Here is a 17,291-nt window from a genome sequence, read left to right on the forward strand (position 1 = left end):
CGCGGCGCGTACCATTACCTTACGCGGGGCGTACTCGCTACCTTAGCATTCTTTTCTTTCTTTTAGCTTCTAAGCTCGGTTTCCGCTTTAGTCTTTTCTTTTGTGCTTTATTGACAACAAATAGCTGCAAAACATAATTCAAAGTATTATAAGTACTTTTAGTTCTAAAATAGAATAAATAAGGCCAAAATATTAAGATAAAGTGTATAAAAATATATATAAAAATACACATATCAAAACCATTATCATTTTAAAGATACAATTTTGTAACAATTTGTATGAAATACTTAAATTATTAATTTAAATATAGCATTACATGGTTAATTTAAATATAAAATTTTGTTTAACTTAAACAACTCAAAGAATGTTTTGTAAATAGTTAAAAGTGATAAATTGTAATGTCTTTCTAATAATGATTATAAGTTGATTAATAAGTTTAAATAAATATCAATTCTAAAATGTAATCATAAATAAACTAAATTTTAATTTTAAAATAATATCTTTAATTCTACATATAAAGTTATGTCTTTAACTTTTAACATATTATACTTAATTTATTAGATTAATATATTGTTATATGTAAACCATTATCAGTTTAAAGCTACAACTTTTAAACAGTTGGACAAAATACTTAAATTGTTAACTTAAATATAACGTTATAATGTAATATAAATTTATGTTCTACTTAAAAAACCAAAGAATATTTTGTAAATAGGTAAAAGTGATAAATTGTAGTGATAAATGAAAAAACTAAATTGTAATTTCAGTTAAACTAAAATATTTCCTAAAGATATTTTATAATGGTTAAAAGTTTCAAATAAGTAACTTAACTAACTTACAATAACAATGGTTAAAAATAACTCTATATTAATTATTATATTGTTACCTTTAAAATCAAAAAACAATGTTTGATGTTTTAAATAATTATAATGATAGAAATTAAAAGATTAAGCAAATAAATTTTAAAAAATTAATTAACAACAACAACAACTATAAATAATATTAAACCATATATTATATTTAATTTTATTAATATGTAACTCGCAGGTAGAAATCATTTAATCGATTGAAATTATCCAGATATAATAGATGTATATATTATCATATAATTCAAAATGATTATATTGTTACCTTTAAAATCAAAAAACAACGTTTGATGTTTTAAATATTTATAATGATAGAAGAATGGATGCGAGAAAAAGACTCTCATTCCCAGTTTCCTATTTATTTTATTGAACATTGTTATTGTATTGAGTATTGAAGTGAAGTAAAAAATTGGAAACTCTTTCTTTTCTAAGAGAGAAAAAGAAATAGAAAAAGATTAGTAATTTACTATATATAACATAAAAATTAGAAGAATTTAGAAAGAGAGTTCTTTTTCTTAATCTCATGAACAAGATCTAAGAATCCATTAAGCAAATAAATTTTAAAAAATTAATTAAGAACAACAATAACTATAAATAATATTAAACCATATATTATATTTAATTTTATTAATATGTAACTCGCGGGTAGAAATCATTCAATCGATTGAAATTATCTAGTTATAATAAATGTATATATTATCATATAATTCAAAATAATCAATATATTATATCAATTTAGTATACGAATTATTATATCAAATTTAACAACAACGTTATTATTATATATTTTTAAAAAATACATATATTTGTTAAGACTTCAACTATATAGGTGTTTATGCACAACGCGCGGGTATTCGCCTAGTCTTATATATTTGTGTGTGCTTAAAATTGGTTCCAATATACATTACGAGCTTGCTAGTAGGGTACTAGTCCATGCCCGTTTAGTAGGTTTATTTATTAAAGTATTATATTGTCTAATTGTTTCATTTTTACCTATCTAGACGATTACACACCATTTCTCATTGAGTCTTTGTAAATTTTTTTGAACCATATTTCGGTAAACTTATCTTTTGCGTTAATTGCAAAATTCATGTTTTCATTGCATAAAATAAGGGTGTTCGTTTGGATGGATAAGTTTGATATAATCCAATTAAGTAAATCCAAATTGATTTCGATTTTCAAAATATGGATCCGAATAGTCCAAATTAAAATCAAATCGGATCTGATCCGATCCAATTACAATTCGGTTGGATCAATTTTATTTATTCGGTTTTCAAAACCATAACATTTTTAAACGACGTATAATTACAATATAATCCAATTTTTATAGAAGAAGTAAAACAAATTATTTACCTGTGATTTAAAATTTATAAACAATTACTAATAATGCACATTATAATTTAATATTTAATAGATAAAAAAACTTTTGAGAGATATTTCATATTAATGTTTTTTATTAGGTGAAACTTTTTGAGCTTATTTGAAAAAATAAATTATAAAATTAATAAATAATTATAGGATCTATTAAAAATAAATAAATAATAAATTGTTAGTTGGTTCTTTTGGACTATTCGGTTCTTATTTTATAATAAAAAAATCAATCCGAAATCCAAAATAATAGATTTTGTTGTAAAATCAATTCAAAAATCCGAATATCCTAACCAAATATACCAATCTAAATTATCCGATTGGACAATTTGGTTTTATCCAAACAATGAACAGTCCTATCATAAATCCAAATGATAACATATATTTTCTAGTAAAGCTTTAATCCATCCTAACTTTTATCGTTGGGTTCAATTATGTGACACAAATAATAACAGAATAAAATGTGTTTAAAATATTTTATATATTTAATATTGTTTGAAGAAACATTTAGGGTGCGTTTAGTTGTGAAAATTTTTCCAGTTTTCTAAGAAATTTTTCCAAGAAAAACGGAAATTTTGAAAACACGTTTGGTTCGTTCAGTTTTCCAAAGTTTTCTAAGAAAATGAAAATTTTCAGTTTTCCAAATTGTATGTAAATTAGAAAAGTGATTTTTACAGTTTTCTAAAGTTTTCCAAATTTCTAAGATGGTAATGAAAACTTCACCCGTTCCAACTAAACGCGTTTTGATTGAAAATTGAAAATGAAAACTCAACCCTATTTTCTGAAAATATTTTCATAGAAAATGAAAACATTTTCCAACAACCAAACACACCCTTAACTTTTCAATTTATAACCGTTTAAACGCCTTGCACATTAACAAAATCGGTTAAAGACTACACAACTTATTGGATAATAAACTATCAAACGAAAAGAGTAGTTATTTAAAAAAAACACTGAGCATTTCAGTTAACTGTTTGATAACTACCCATCTAGACTCCATACATGACACGACCCTATGCGCTCGACAATGTGATCGTGAAACGCTTTATATATGTCTTTTATCGTAAAGCACATTCAAACATTTAAATATCAAATTCCATTGATGATCTATTTCCCACTTTGCCCCTAACCAAATGACATCACCATACAAAACTTCATATATTTATGCCATTGAGCGTTACTACTTACTACAAATATAAATATCACAAAACATTTGTTTAAATGTAATTTTACTTCTTCAATTTGTCCTTACACAACCAAATTGATGATTGTATTGACTATGAAAGATCAGTTTATATTTTATTTTTAATTGTCCAACCATGACAGTATTGTTTGATATTTTATCAAAAAATATAGAAAAAAATTTATTTTGCATTTTAGAAGTTTTTTTTTCGTGTATTATAAAATTTTATATAAATTATTTTTGGTGTGCATATATATCCAAACAATGCTAACGTAACCGCTCGCTTCATCATATGCCAAACATTAGAGTGGTAACACAAAGAAACACATATGGTAAACTATATGGAGCGTTCAAACATCGCAAGATAAATTTATTATTGACTCTAATTTATTAAAACCTTCAGTCAGTTCATTTTTAACGGTTTGCTCCATATTAATGCAATTGTGTCTAAGTGTCAAGTGACTTACATAACAATAACCAGCTTGAAGAGTTATTTTGGATGATTTTGTTGATTGGCGGTTGTCAAAGTGGTTGAAATACAAACTTTCATAAATCACGAACCTTGCCCTCACTTTGTATACCACACTTTGTTCTTTAATTGCAGATGGTGCCTTAATTCGTTATTGTTGCTTAACGGTGATCCGGACCGATCCATTTTGCTATCCAAATTTGCATGGTTTTAATTTGGCCTGTCGAAAAAACCCGAAACCCGTTCTACCCACCCCACCCGTTCCGAATTCGGGTAGAATGGGTCGGGTCGAACGGATAACGGGTATGAACATTCGGGTAATAGGTTAACCCGATAATAATATAGGTCGGGTTTTAGGTATGAATATTTATTTTCGGGTATACCTGAATTCGTTTTTTAAATAATACCAAATATACAATGCAATCACGTACGCACACTTCAAATAAAACAAAACTCTTCGTTTCCTTCTTATGAACGACGGCTCGATAGTCGATGCAAACTTGCAAAAGGAATACGACGCTGAAGCTGAAGTCCTGAACCGTCATCACAATTCTCAGTTTCTCTTTATCGCACGTAATGAAATTAAAAAAAAAGTACATAACATATTATAATGATTGGTATTGTTATTATAGATGTACTTGTTAATTGTATGAAATATTTTCCTACCCAATTCTTTATTAAACCAACCAACACGTAAGAAAAAATATCAATAAGTGTCATTTAAGAAATTTTCGGGTATACCCGATAATTACTCGACCCGACCTCAAACCCAAATACCCAAAACCCGAAAACCCGAATTATAATATAGGTCGGGCATTATTTTCTTAAGGAAATACCCGTTTTACCACACCCGTTCTACCCGAAACCCGAAAATTTTACCCGTTCGACACCCTTAGTTTTAATGTTGCATTCCCATCTACCACGTTTGTTCCACCAAACTTTCCTTTTACCATTCGATGTTTCATATAAGTCGATATATTGTCAAATTTCCAGGTTTCTTTTTGTAGGTTTGGATCTTGACAACCATTTCATTAGTTAGACAAACCTCCAACACCATCAAAATCGGTGCTTGCAAAGAGAAGTAACAAAAGCTAATAAGTAATTTTTGAGTAGCGTGACCAAAACTAATACAACTAATACATATTCAACTAGTATATGAATAGCGAATGGGTTATTATGCGAAAAAAACGACTAGAATACGGTTTCGTTATCAGAAAAATAATTTCGAACGACTAGTTTGCGAGAACTAGATTCAAACCCGGTTCTGCCAAACCGGATCCAAAACGGTTTCGATTTTTATGCACCTCTATGTATTAACCTTCTAGTTATTGAATAGCTCTTATATATGTTTCTCTTTCTTTAGGGTATTAGAAAAAGTAGCAAACACACCATGGTCCTCAACCAAATTACCAAACCACGACCCATATGACCATTGATGAGATTGCTGGTGGAAAGTGGGTCCCACATCTAATAAAACAGCTGGTCCCACACAAAAATCCATTAAATATTCAATTAAGAAAATATATATATTAAGAAAAAGAAAAAGAAAAAAAAGAGAGAGAGATCCCCATTCCCCACCCAATTTGACAGGTTGATGAGTTGTTCACATTCCTCACATCTGACTGCCTCTCTGTTTTGGACAGATTCACCATCTCTCTTCCCTTTTCCGGCAGCTTTTCTCTCTTCTCCGGCCAAAAACCACCAGCCACCGGTCTTTGAACATTTAACTACTAATCATCTACGAATAACACTAACGGAACTCTGAGTTATTTCAAAATGTTACCGAGATCTCCGGCGAAGAAGGCCTAAACCAATTTCAAAAGTTTTCAGGTGAGCGACTTTGAAATCTGTTCATCGAGGATCTCTAATTGTAAATACATAATGTGTTTCTGAAGGAAAAACTACTGTGTTTTTTTTGGAGCTTTCATTTTGTCTGTGTAATTAATGCTACTTTTTTTTAGTGGAGGTGCTCTTTTGATTCCATATCTGTCTAATATTACATATTAAATGCACTGTAAGGAATAGATTGGGAGTAATTAGGTTTTCGAGAGTTGACATTTTCTGTAAGTGGCTCGAGTTCATGTTTTCCCCCTCCTTTCAACTATCTCGCAACATACACAAATCGAACGCAATGAATTTTATTTATCTGCTCGCTTTTCGTTTCTCTGTATCTATCTTTGCCGCTAATATCGGATCTGTTACCGAATTTTCAATTCAATTTTTCTTTATCTGATTTTTTTTAGTTTAGCGTGTAATTCTAGTTTTGTTTCTGTATATGATTATCGCATCTGTTAGAAAAAAAAAATCTAAATCTGTTTGAGATTTCTTGTTTTGCAGTGTCGATTGTCTGAAGCAAGCGAAGGATACGAATGAGAGTTTAATTTCGTTGATTCGGTGTACAGGTACTGTGGTTAATTGTATGTATTTTTATATTTTATATATACACCTTTATACTTTTCATCGTCGATATGCAATTACAAAGTGCAAATCTGTTAGGATCTGATTCTGCTCAGAATTCTTAATTCTTTCGCCCTAGGGTTTATGAAATCTGGTTATGAAATTGTAAACTATATAAAGTACTGTTTGTTTTTGGCTGAAAAACCCTATAAAAAATTGGGTCTTTTGATCCATCAGGGTAACTGACAAAAAGAAGATTGTAAGAGTACATACCTGAGGATTATAAAAAAGTCTTTTTTAGCTGTTCTATGTAGTGGAATTACTCTTGAGAAGTGTTTTAGTGGGTTTTCTTTAATATAACTTTTTTAACTTTTATGTATTGTCTTTTCCCTTGTCTCTTTGTAATATTGTATACCTCTCATTTGCTTATTCTTTTTGAATCCATTTAAGTTTTGTTTTTGGTTACAAGTTCCTGACAACTTTGATTCCATTTTCATTTTGACTTCTTGTTAAGTTGCTCAATATTTCTCTTATCATGGTTTACTTTTTTAATTTCATATACCAGATAAGCTTTCTTTTTGGGCATATAAGAGCAACTAGATGTGGTTCCACATCTACTATTTTATATATAGACAAAATATCATGTGGTCACTTTTTCCCTACAACCTTTGAATTTTTGGCCTCATACACTTCCTTTGAAATGGGGTTTTCATACTTTTGACTTTTTTTTGTAGGGTTTTCAGTTTGACTTTAAAACGTGTTATCTGCTGTCAATCATTATAAATTGGATTCTCTTTTCTTTTTGTAGGTGGTGTCTCTTACTCTCTTTAATGTTTGCATCACAGCTCTTGCGAATTCTCCAAACTTTTCCAACTAATGTTAATAATGAAATCTGGTAAGGTTTATTTTTCATAATTTTTATGTCATAAATCTATCCACCCTGTTATACTTGATTTGAATGCAACAACAGTAATTTTGACACAGATGAAGTGAAGGAGAAGAACACCATGAAAGAGAGCCCAAAAAGGTACACAAATCCATTTTTATCAGATGAAGAGAATGAAAAAGTCAACAACAACAATCATCAAGAAGTTTACACTGATAAAAATGTGATGGAATTGGAATTGGAATGTGAACTTCCTGAATTGTTAGTATGTTACAATGATGGTGGTTTTCATGTGAAGGACATTTGTGTTGATGATGGAATCCCTCATGATAAACATGATGACATCATCAATCAAAGTCTGATATTTTCACCCATGGAAGATTATTACATGGAGGAATCAAATCATGTTGTGGATATTGGAGATAATCTTGATATTTCAGTTGAAGATTTACAGAATTCAACACCAGATAAAGATTGTGAGGATGATGATGATGATGATGATGATGATGCAAAAGAGTGTGGGACCAAAGAAGAAGAAGATATTGAGTCCATAGATCCGAATGAGATAAAGAATATCTCTAAAGATGATAATCATGTAATTTCCGAATGTGCCCCTGAAGAGTTAAAATGTGCAGAATCTGATACTGTTCCAAAAGGCATTGACAATTATGTCCCTGAAAACCAACAGATGGATTTGAATTCTGTTTTTTTGGATGATAAAGATAAAGATAAAGATAAAGATAAAGATGAAGATCGACCACTTCCATCACTTAAATCCCTTCTTGAATCCATCAATGGTGTTGATGATAAAGATCAACACCCATCTCAGGTTAGTGTTTTCATTAAATGACCAATTTGCCCTTGTAAACCCATCCAAACACAAATCTGATTCTGATATGAGTTTTTCTAATTGCAGAGTTGTGTAGAAGGAAATGAAGGTGAAGAAGAAGTAAGCACAAGTATAGAAGGAAACAACACTTTGAATCTAACCAATGGCAAAACCGTAATTTCCAATGGTCTCCATGATGTTCATGAACGTGGTGAAGGAGAGTCAAGTTTCTCTGTTGCGGGTCCCGTTTCAGGGCGCATAAATTATTCCGGGCAGATTGCGTTTTCGGGCAGCATCTCTCTCCGGTCAGACAGCAGCACAACCAGCACCAGATCCTTTGCCTTTCCCATGTAATAATCATAATTATATATTTTTATTTTTATTTTAATTTTAATTTATTTCACCTGACCGGAAATATTTTATGTGTGTATACAGACTGCAGACAGAGTGGAACAGCAGCCCGGTCAGGATGGCGAAAGCTGACCGGAGAAGATTACAGAAGCATCGTGGATGGAGGAATGGGCTTTTGTGTTGTAGATTTTGAATTAATTTTGATGTGGCTTTTTTATTTATAGGATGTGAGTTTTTATATATACATACAAATCAAAAAGAATTTACAGATAAATGTTAAAACGGGAAGTGTTTTTTTTAGGGAGGGTTTGATGTGGAGTTAGTGGTTGAGGTTGAAAAATGGTATGTGTGTTGTGTGTTGTTTTTACTTCATTTAGTGTGTTGTTTTTTATTAGAGTAGAAGAAGCATATTCAAATTGGTTGATTCTTGAAGCGTTGGAAAGAGAAAGCCCGATCCGACCCGATTAGTTGAGTAAACATCAACTCTTTGTTATGATACAAAATGGATGTACATCAAATTCAAAATGACTACTATTATTGATTATATCTTAAAATTTAAGGGCTAATATTGGAGCTTTCAGATGTTTCTTGAAACATTTTTCTGAGCTCCTTAAATCGCATCCATTCTTGCATTTTCGACTTTGAAAGTCTACAAACAATAGAAAAACAAACGGTAATCTCTCTAGTATCAGGCTTTGAATTCATTAGATTAGTGGTTCCTAACCATGTTTTTCCAAAAGAAGTTGCACCAAATTAGAGTTTTGAACATGAACAAATTTGGAATTTGTCAATTTGATGAACTAGTCCGAAACACCTCAACCCATTTTGAAACTCTTTGTTTTATAAGGTTATGTTTGGCGTACCACAACTAGCTGAAAAGCTAGTTTATTTTTCGAGCTTTTTTAAGTTGTCATGTTTGACAAACCAAAAAGTAGCTTATAAGCCAACTTTTTAAAAAACTACTTAGGCTGTGTTTGGCGCGCCACAGCTAGCTTATTTTTCGAGCTTTTTTATGTTGTCATGTTTGGTAAGCCAAAAAGTAGTTGATAAGCTAGCTTTTTGAAAAGCTATTTAGACTAACTTTTTAGGAGCTTTTTAATTTTTTTTTCAAATACACCCCTTAATTAATTATAGAAACACATATTCCTACATGTTATTTTATGTAATTTTATATATTTCAGCTAGCTTTTCAGTTAGTTTTACCAAACATTATTTTTTATCAGCTAACTTTTCAGCTATCAGCTAGCTTTTTATTTAACAGCTAGCTTTTCAGCCATCAGCTAGCTTTTCAGCTAACAACTAGTTTTTCAGCTAGTCCGCCAAACATAGCCTAAAGACTAGTTTTTTATGAGCTTTTTTAAAATTTTCTAAATATACCCCTTAATTAATTATAAAAATACATTTTTTAAATGTTCTTTTATGTCATTTCATATTTTTCAGCTAGTTTACCAAACGTCATTTTTTATCAGCTAGATTTTCAGCTATCAACTAGCTTTTTATTTAACAACTAGTTTCTCAACTATCAGCTAACTTTTCAGCTAACAGCTAGCTTTTCATCTACCAGCTAACTTTTCAGTTAACAACTAATTTTTCAGTTACTACGCCAAACATAACATAGCCTAAGTTTATTTTGTGAGTTTTTGTATTAATATAATTCGTATGTTATTATTTGTTACGACATACTAGATTAGGTATAAAGCGTGAACTACAAATGCATGTCAACAACACAAGATTGATTTCATTGTTGAAGAAAAGAAATCACACACTCGAAAACAAAATATTTGACGTGGTTCAATTAATGTAACATACATCGTAAAAAGAAATATTTTTATTTGTGAGTTTGAAAAATGATAGTAAATTTGAAACCCTAACTATTAACCCTATTATATAGGCAAAATACAAATATAACCCTAACTACAACATGGTCGACCCCAAATACTTATCCTTTCAATATAGCATGTCGTTTTTTTATATGCTTTATAATTGTTATTGAGTGCTATATTGGACTCTGTTAATTATATCTACACTCTGATTCATTATCCAAACTCGGTTAATTCGGCAAGGTAAATTACAATCATGGTTTTAAAAACCAATTAGAACAAGAAATGGGGGATGAGAGTAGTTCAACAACGATCAGTTTTATGCTAAGTTTTAGTTAAACCGGATTGAACCGGACGGTTTTTCAAAAGCTGGATGGAACCGGTGTGACAACGTTCAAAAACCGTTTGAACCGGTTTATTGAACTTAGATAATTAGATTTCACTTAGCATATTAAAAAAACAGTCAATTTACAAAGAAAATTGAATAGCTCGATCGATCTATCCGAATCCGAAGTATAAACAATTTGAAGGTCGATGCACACCAGTGCCAGATTTAGATCGAGTGGTTCAACTAAAAAACCTTTTAAAACATTAAATTGCAATTCCTCTTTCCCTCAATCGTCCACATAAAAACAAGACTGTATGTCCACTTTTCGTAAAATGTCGAGATCAAGGCGTTTTGGGTATGAAATCAAATGAATGATAAAAATTTTACTTTGATGTCCTCTTTGCATCGTAAAGTTGTTTCCCTACTGTATATTGGCTAGTAAATAATAAAGATAGATTGGTATTCTCAGTGGAGATGGGAGCTGCGTAGGACCTTCATGATAGCATGGAAATTGACCAACTAAGTATTTTATTGTATGTGTTGTGTATTGTCAAGATCGAAGATGAGTTGGATAATTGTACTTGAGAAATTAGACGATGGTAACTTTAATGTTAAAAGAAAAAAAATGAAAGGAAACATCTTGGAATAAATTTATTTCCCAGAAAATTAATATATTTTTTTGGCGGTTAATGCTAGATAGGCTTTCAAATCGTATTAATTTGTCTTATAGCAAAGTAATCATTCCTACAAAGGTGGCGATTCATACACACCAAAATTTCTCCATACACAACAATTTATACTTTTAAATTTTGTATTGTATAACTCAATCAAACATAAAATGTTGTGTGCGGATAAAAAATATTGTGTACAAATTACTTCACTTCCTATAATTATGTGTCTGATATGTAACATGCAAATGGAAATAACTAAAAATGTTTATTAGAGAGTATTATCTGAGTTCCTTTTGATGGACTAACGTCCATTGTATAGTTCAATACATATCGATTGAAGGCAAACGGGCAACAAGCTGCGCCGCTAACACTTTCTGGATAGCAAAATCAATTCTTTTGAAAACTACATTTGTGGATCTACACTATGAAGACATGGAATGCAATATCTCAATGGTTAGCTATGGATCTTCCTTGATCCTTGGGAATTGTGAATTTAATTACATGGGTGTAAGCGTTACAAGTTTCGCAAATAAAGAAGAATATCACGATGCCCTAATTAGAATCACTTTTTGGGTGGTTTGGAATTGTGAATTTATGGAAAGTATGCGAAGAAAAGATCATATTTTTTTATTCGGTTGTTGATTTATTGTTTTTTTTTTTTTTTTGTTTTCAAATAGATATTGTAAGAAAAATATTACTTCGGTTTCTTGGCTCCAAAACCCAATGAATTTTGTGTAATTTTCCTAGTTTTTTTGGTAGTTTTGGTATTTATAATCTTTAAGCTGTTCAAAAAAAACATTAGGTGGTTCTTTCCATAAATGTCTTATGAATGATTATTAAAAAGAATTTACAAAACTTTTGGTTAAATACATATAAATGTTGCCTGATTTTTTGAAATATGATTAATTATTAACTAAAAGTCGAAAATAGAAGAAGAGGCAAGAGGTACATCACAACTACCTTTCTGTCTTCATCTCTAAAATAGACCAGACAAAGCTTGTATATGGTGGATGGATGTGAAAGATGCCTAGTGAATAGTGATTAACACATTTTTGTTCATATTCTACAAAAGATTTTCATTGCATATATACACATGTATGCTATTTGTGCAAAGAACCCAAAACTTGAACTATTTTACAAATTCATTGATATAGGGGACCATGCTATAATCTCTAATATAAGTGGTGCCGATTTTGTTCTGATATTTGATCATAACATTAAACCAAACATTAAAAACAATTAGAAATTTAGAATCCCAATAAGATTCTATTAGATTGTTAGGTGATTAGAGAAAATCACATAGGAGAGGGGCCCCAAAACCTTTGTCACATCATTAATACTAAACTTTAAGTTTCCTCCATATTAACTAGGTTAATGTTTGGGGAATTAGTTATGTAAAGGATGAGATGAGCTTTTATAACACTTCTAACAATATTTCAGCAATTTGGCGTTGTGATAGAGATGTTTGTTTAAATTTGATAAGAACTCTATTGGTCCCCAACATATATGGTCTCACACTAACCAAAATGGTGTACTTATAGTTAAAGCCTCCTAACATTTCTTATTTCTCTAATCTTCAACCCAATTAATTCACAAAGTTTTTGCAAAACGTTTTGTATACAAGTACCAAATGGGTAGAGAAATATGTTAAAAAGAAAATGAGTCCAATTGATGAAAGTCACATTAAAATGTGTTTCTAATGCTTTTAACCTTTTAATGTGATATGTTGAAAAAAAAAAGCAGATTCTTAGAGGGTGGTTGACTTGTTTATTTAAAAATAATTTTTTTAATTTACGACTTTTTGAAAAATCAATAAAATAAACAAAATGTTTACCTGCCACAATTTCTAATTTTTTGAAACAACTTATAACTTATGAGGTTTACAAAGTAGATAAAAGCCAAAATTAAACCAAATATTTTTTTAACTTATTACTTTTCCACCTATAAAACCTAATCCACATATATTTTTTTTTTTTAAAAAAAAACTTATTTTCCCATCTTCATAAGTCAATAAGTTCTTTTGGATAAAAATTATTTTTAACTTCAAAAAGAAATCTCAAACACTCTCTTACCATAACAATAAAATTTTTGTCATTACACTCAACATATTATTTATTTAATTATAGGTTATAAAGTCTCGTATTCGCTTTCCAAAAAAGTCTTTACAAACAAAAAAAGACTTAATATCGTATCGATATGGAATACAGTAATGATCATATGGAATACAGTAACGATCTCAAGTTCTCAACCCATGTATATATATATTTTTTTCATTTTGAGCTCTTATCCAATGCGTGTATTATAAGACTCAACAATTTACACCTCTTATATACACTAGTGCTTTTCTTTGTTAAGGTCACCACTTTGTGCTTAATTATTTGTGTGTCCTCTCTCCGAAATACACACAAATATTACACACGCTTATTGAGAATCTTGTGTACGTCACTTGTTTGCCACTATAATCCACACAACAAGAACATCTACATGGTACTACGCATGATCTGCTAAGCATGCACATGACGATTGCCATGATGACAATGATGTTGTGGATTAGGGTTTCAGTTTTGATGACAGTTGATGCTGCTTTTGTCCATAATCATCAGATGCAAGCTTTCCATGAGTTAGGTATATATATGTAATATGTTGACCCCACCCCCATACACCCACTACCCCCTACCCTCATCCCCACTCCAACTCTCATGTTTCATGCATGGTGATGATGATCGATGTGGCTATATATATTTTTTGCAGGTTATGACCAACATGTTCTTTCTCCTGTGATTTCAAGAAAGTTGATGATCCAAGAAATGGTAACTTAATTTATATGCAATTTGGCCCTTTGATTTAGACAAACCAAGATTCAAATGAAATCGATTTGGGGTTTAAGTTTTCAAATTATGGTTGTGTTTCGATCAGGTTGAAGGGAATGGAGATCAAGATTTGCTGTTTGACAATGACCAAAAGGAAGCTCCATTAGGTAATTCTTCATCAAATTTCAACTTTAATTAAAAATGTACACATGCCACATCACACATGCATATTTGAATATAAATAAAGCTAAAAAATTCAGTTACATATCTTTACAATAAACAAATATAATCTACTATAATAAATGAAGGTTTTTTACCATTTGTCACACTCTCATTCATTTTGCCACATGTCATTTTATGGTTATTTTGAATTAATTTTTATTCCATATGTAATTTTGTGGTTTTCCTATTTTATTAAATTTCATATTGTATTTAAATTTAATAATAAATGCATATCAATTTTATTAATGAACTTTCCTTATAATTTCAAAATTTTAAAATAAAATTTCATTAATTTGATTTGATTATTTTATCTAAATGATTTGTTTAGATTTAAAAGAGAAAAAAAAAACACTTTAATTTTAATAATTCAATATTTTTCTCATTTTTCTTATAAATTCAAATTGCTTAAATATCTATACATATTTAATTGTTTTAAATACACTCATGTAATACATGGAGTTCACACCTAGTTGTAATATAAATAAATATATACTAAAAATTATCTAACATGTATTGTTCAATTCCATTTTATTTCCTATCTATTCTTGCAAAAAAGAAATTAGAAACCTAACGTCTTCATAATTAAGATTTGTTTTATAATAAAACATAAATTAGTTATTTATGCATTTAATTAAGTAGCTTAATGTTCATGTATTATCTGCTACGATAATTGCATTTGCTTTCATCAAAAACCCTTTTACAGAAAAATGACAACTATAGCTTTAAAGAGAATGTATACAAGCACACCCTAATCCTAACCGCTGAATTAGGTAGGGTATCCTCAAAATCCTATGTTAGCTATTAGTGCTTTGTTATATAGTGTTTTTTTATAAATCTTTTAGCTGTTATGTGAATTTCCAAAAAATAGCAAGGATTCTACTCACACTTATCATATTGGGTTTTTTTTTTCACTTATTTAGTTATTTTGTACGTTTTTCTTTTGAAAAATCTCTTCTAACGAGACGTTACATTTTCACGTAATACGTACCTCCTAGCTACGAAAATGATAATTGAAAATCCCACAATAAAAGTGCCAAACATAAATAAAAAAAATGATTTTCGCATTAATAAGAACAATTTCATATACATTAAAGACATTTCGCATTATATGAGAAAAAAATTATGATTTTTTTAGTTGTATAATATATTTTCTTATGGAAAAAAAACAAATTTCACAACAATAGTGATTTCAAGTGATTCTATTTGGAAATTGATGAAAATAACTATTTTATATATTAAAAGGTCATTTCCAAATGTGGCTATTTTTTTTTATCTCAACCTTTTAGTTTATGCATATTTCAAATTCAAGTTAAAGTAAGTATCAATGAACAATTGTTGTAATCTTGTAAACTTGTTAAAAACAAGTTTAACTATAGATTGAATAAAATACAAATATAATAATACAAATCTTATAAAAAGGTAATATAAACTAACAAAATTTTGGCCTAGAGGCATGATAGCAGGGGCGGACCTAGGGATGATCCACGGTGGCACCGGTAATCCCTAACTTTTCCGGCCGCAGTGAAAAAATTTTCGAAGATTTTCGAAAATTTTATTTTTTCTACTACCGTGCAACCCCTAACTCTCCCGTGCAACCCCTACTGTAAAATCTTGCGTCCGCCCCTGCATGATAGATGTCTTCTCTCTATTAGGTTTAGGGTTATAAATAGAATTCAAGAGTAGTTTAAGGAGTGTTTTTGAAATTGTGGGTCGCATTCAAAAAAAGAATATAAGATGCATATAACCACTATACCTTTATGATTTCATTATTTAAGCTTATTAAGTTATAGTGATTAGATATTATTAAATTCATATATTTTTATTTTTAAAATAAATAAAATTAAATAATCATTTTGTGACCTAATATAAAATCCTATCATCACATATGTATATTCTTTTACATATAGATGGATCACAAAAGAGGAAAGAAGAAACTACAGAAAATGGAGCAAATGGATTTGACCCGACCGGTTTCACTACCATGGATTATTCTCACGTAAGAAGACGACGCCCAATTCATAACAATTCTTCCCCCAAACCCACCAACTCACCATAATATGCAATCTTTTTATGTTTTATGTTAATTTTTTTATTTTTATTTTTAATAACCTTTTTACTAATATAATTTGTATTTTCTACGGTAGCATAATTATTTAAACATTTGCTAATTCAAGGAGGCATAAAAAATTCATGATAACAAATGAACATCAATATATACAGACACAACCATGGTATAAAAAACATAATATGCAATCTATTAAAGCATAGAAGATATTATGTTAATTCTTGGTATTTAGGACGTAATAAGAAAAAATAATAATATAAGGAATTAAATGTATATGAGGTCAAAATATAGGGAATATATATATATATATATATATATATATATATATATATATATATATATATATATAAAATTTAAAAACATAAATAAAACACATAATCGAAACATAGTGTAACGACCCAAAAATCAAGTATAAAAATTTCATTTTTATTATAGTTAAAACACATATATCTTTTAAATCCAAACATTCCAAAAACATTGTTAATTAAAACATTTATCAAAGTGCGTCCCAAAATCACATATTGCAGAAAACACATGTTTACATTGCGATCAAGCTTAACCCTTCCTTTCAAAACCAATGATACCTGAAACCATAAACAAAACTGTAAGCACGAAGCTTAGTGAGTTCCCCAGAGCATACCCCACATAATCCACATAATCTCATAAACCATATCAATTATATAGGTCATATCAATCATATAAGGAATATCAATCACATAAGCATATAAGGATGTCGGGGGCTCCTCCCAGGATCTTATTCCAGGATGCCATGAGATCCTCCACATGGTCTTATACCTAAGTGTCATGGGCACCCCCATGGTCTTTACATGGAAAGCCATGGGCTCCCCCACATGATCTGACATCCAAGTGTCATGGGCTCCCCCTGTGACATCTCCATTTCCACGACCATAAATGACCGATTTTGTTTATGCTTTATAAAAATCAGAGTACCCCTTTTATTAAAAATGTTGCGGAATTTGTTCCCAGAAAACATGATAAATACTTTATCAAAGCATTTTCAAAGAA

General features: G+C 29.8%; 2 protein-coding genes across 5 annotated transcripts; both read left to right on the plus strand.

The window, feature by feature from the left end:
* The first annotated feature begins 5,436 nt into the window (after positions 1-5,436).
* Positions 5,437-8,781, plus strand: LOC111896601 (uncharacterized). 4 transcript variants are annotated; one of them, XM_023892577.3, is made up of 6 exons: positions 5,437-5,716; positions 6,224-6,288; positions 7,092-7,178; positions 7,254-7,998; positions 8,086-8,348; positions 8,434-8,781. In XM_023892577.3, the coding sequence occupies exons 3-6, from the start codon at positions 7,114-7,116 to the stop codon at positions 8,540-8,542; spliced, it is 1,182 nt and encodes a 393-aa protein (XP_023748345.1). In that variant the 5' UTR covers positions 5,437-5,716; positions 6,224-6,288; positions 7,092-7,113; the 3' UTR covers positions 8,543-8,781. The 4 variants fall into 4 exon arrangements, with proteins under 4 accessions (XP_023748345.1, XP_023748346.1, XP_023748348.1 ...); XM_023892578.3 differs by lacking the exon at positions 5,437-5,716 and adding an exon at positions 5,887-5,949; XM_023892579.2 differs by lacking the exon at positions 5,437-5,716 and adding an exon at positions 5,968-6,053.
* A 4,825-nt stretch (positions 8,782-13,606) lies between these two features.
* LOC111896599 (uncharacterized) lies at positions 13,607-16,349 on the plus strand. The gene is made up of 4 exons (XM_023892575.3): positions 13,607-13,793; positions 13,920-13,978; positions 14,085-14,145; positions 16,108-16,349. The coding sequence occupies exons 1-4, from the start codon at positions 13,679-13,681 to the stop codon at positions 16,254-16,256; spliced, it is 384 nt and encodes a 127-aa protein (XP_023748343.3). The 5' UTR covers positions 13,607-13,678; the 3' UTR covers positions 16,257-16,349.
* The last annotated feature ends 942 nt before the right edge of the window (positions 16,350-17,291 follow it).

This window comes from Lactuca sativa, chromosome 8 (assembly GCF_002870075.4).
Source record: "Lactuca sativa cultivar Salinas chromosome 8, Lsat_Salinas_v11, whole genome shotgun sequence".
NCBI lineage: Eukaryota > Viridiplantae > Streptophyta > Magnoliopsida > Asterales > Asteraceae > Lactuca > Lactuca sativa.

What these genes read in the sequence shown, in the direction of transcription:
- LOC111896599 (XM_023892575.3), top strand. Translation starts at nt 13,679, where the DNA reads ATGCACATGACGATTGCCATGATGACAATGATGTTGTGGATTAGGGTT. An exon ending in GCAAGCTTTCCATGAGTTAG is followed by an intron (nt 13,794 to 13,919) that starts GTATATATATGT and finishes TATTTTTTGCAG; the next exon opens with GTTATGACCAACATGTTCTT. An exon ending in CCAAAAGGAAGCTCCATTAG is followed by an intron (nt 14,146 to 16,107) that starts GTAATTCTTCAT and finishes TTTTACATATAG; the next exon opens with ATGGATCACAAAAGAGGAAA.
- LOC111896601 (XM_023892577.3), top strand. Translation starts at nt 7,114, where the DNA reads ATGTTTGCATCACAGCTCTTGCGAATTCTCCAAACTTTTCCAACTAAT. An exon ending in AATGTTAATAATGAAATCTG is followed by an intron (nt 7,179 to 7,253) that starts GTAAGGTTTATT and finishes ATGCAACAACAG; the next exon opens with TAATTTTGACACAGATGAAG. An exon ending in AAGATCAACACCCATCTCAG is followed by an intron (nt 7,999 to 8,085) that starts GTTAGTGTTTTC and finishes TTCTAATTGCAG; the next exon opens with AGTTGTGTAGAAGGAAATGA.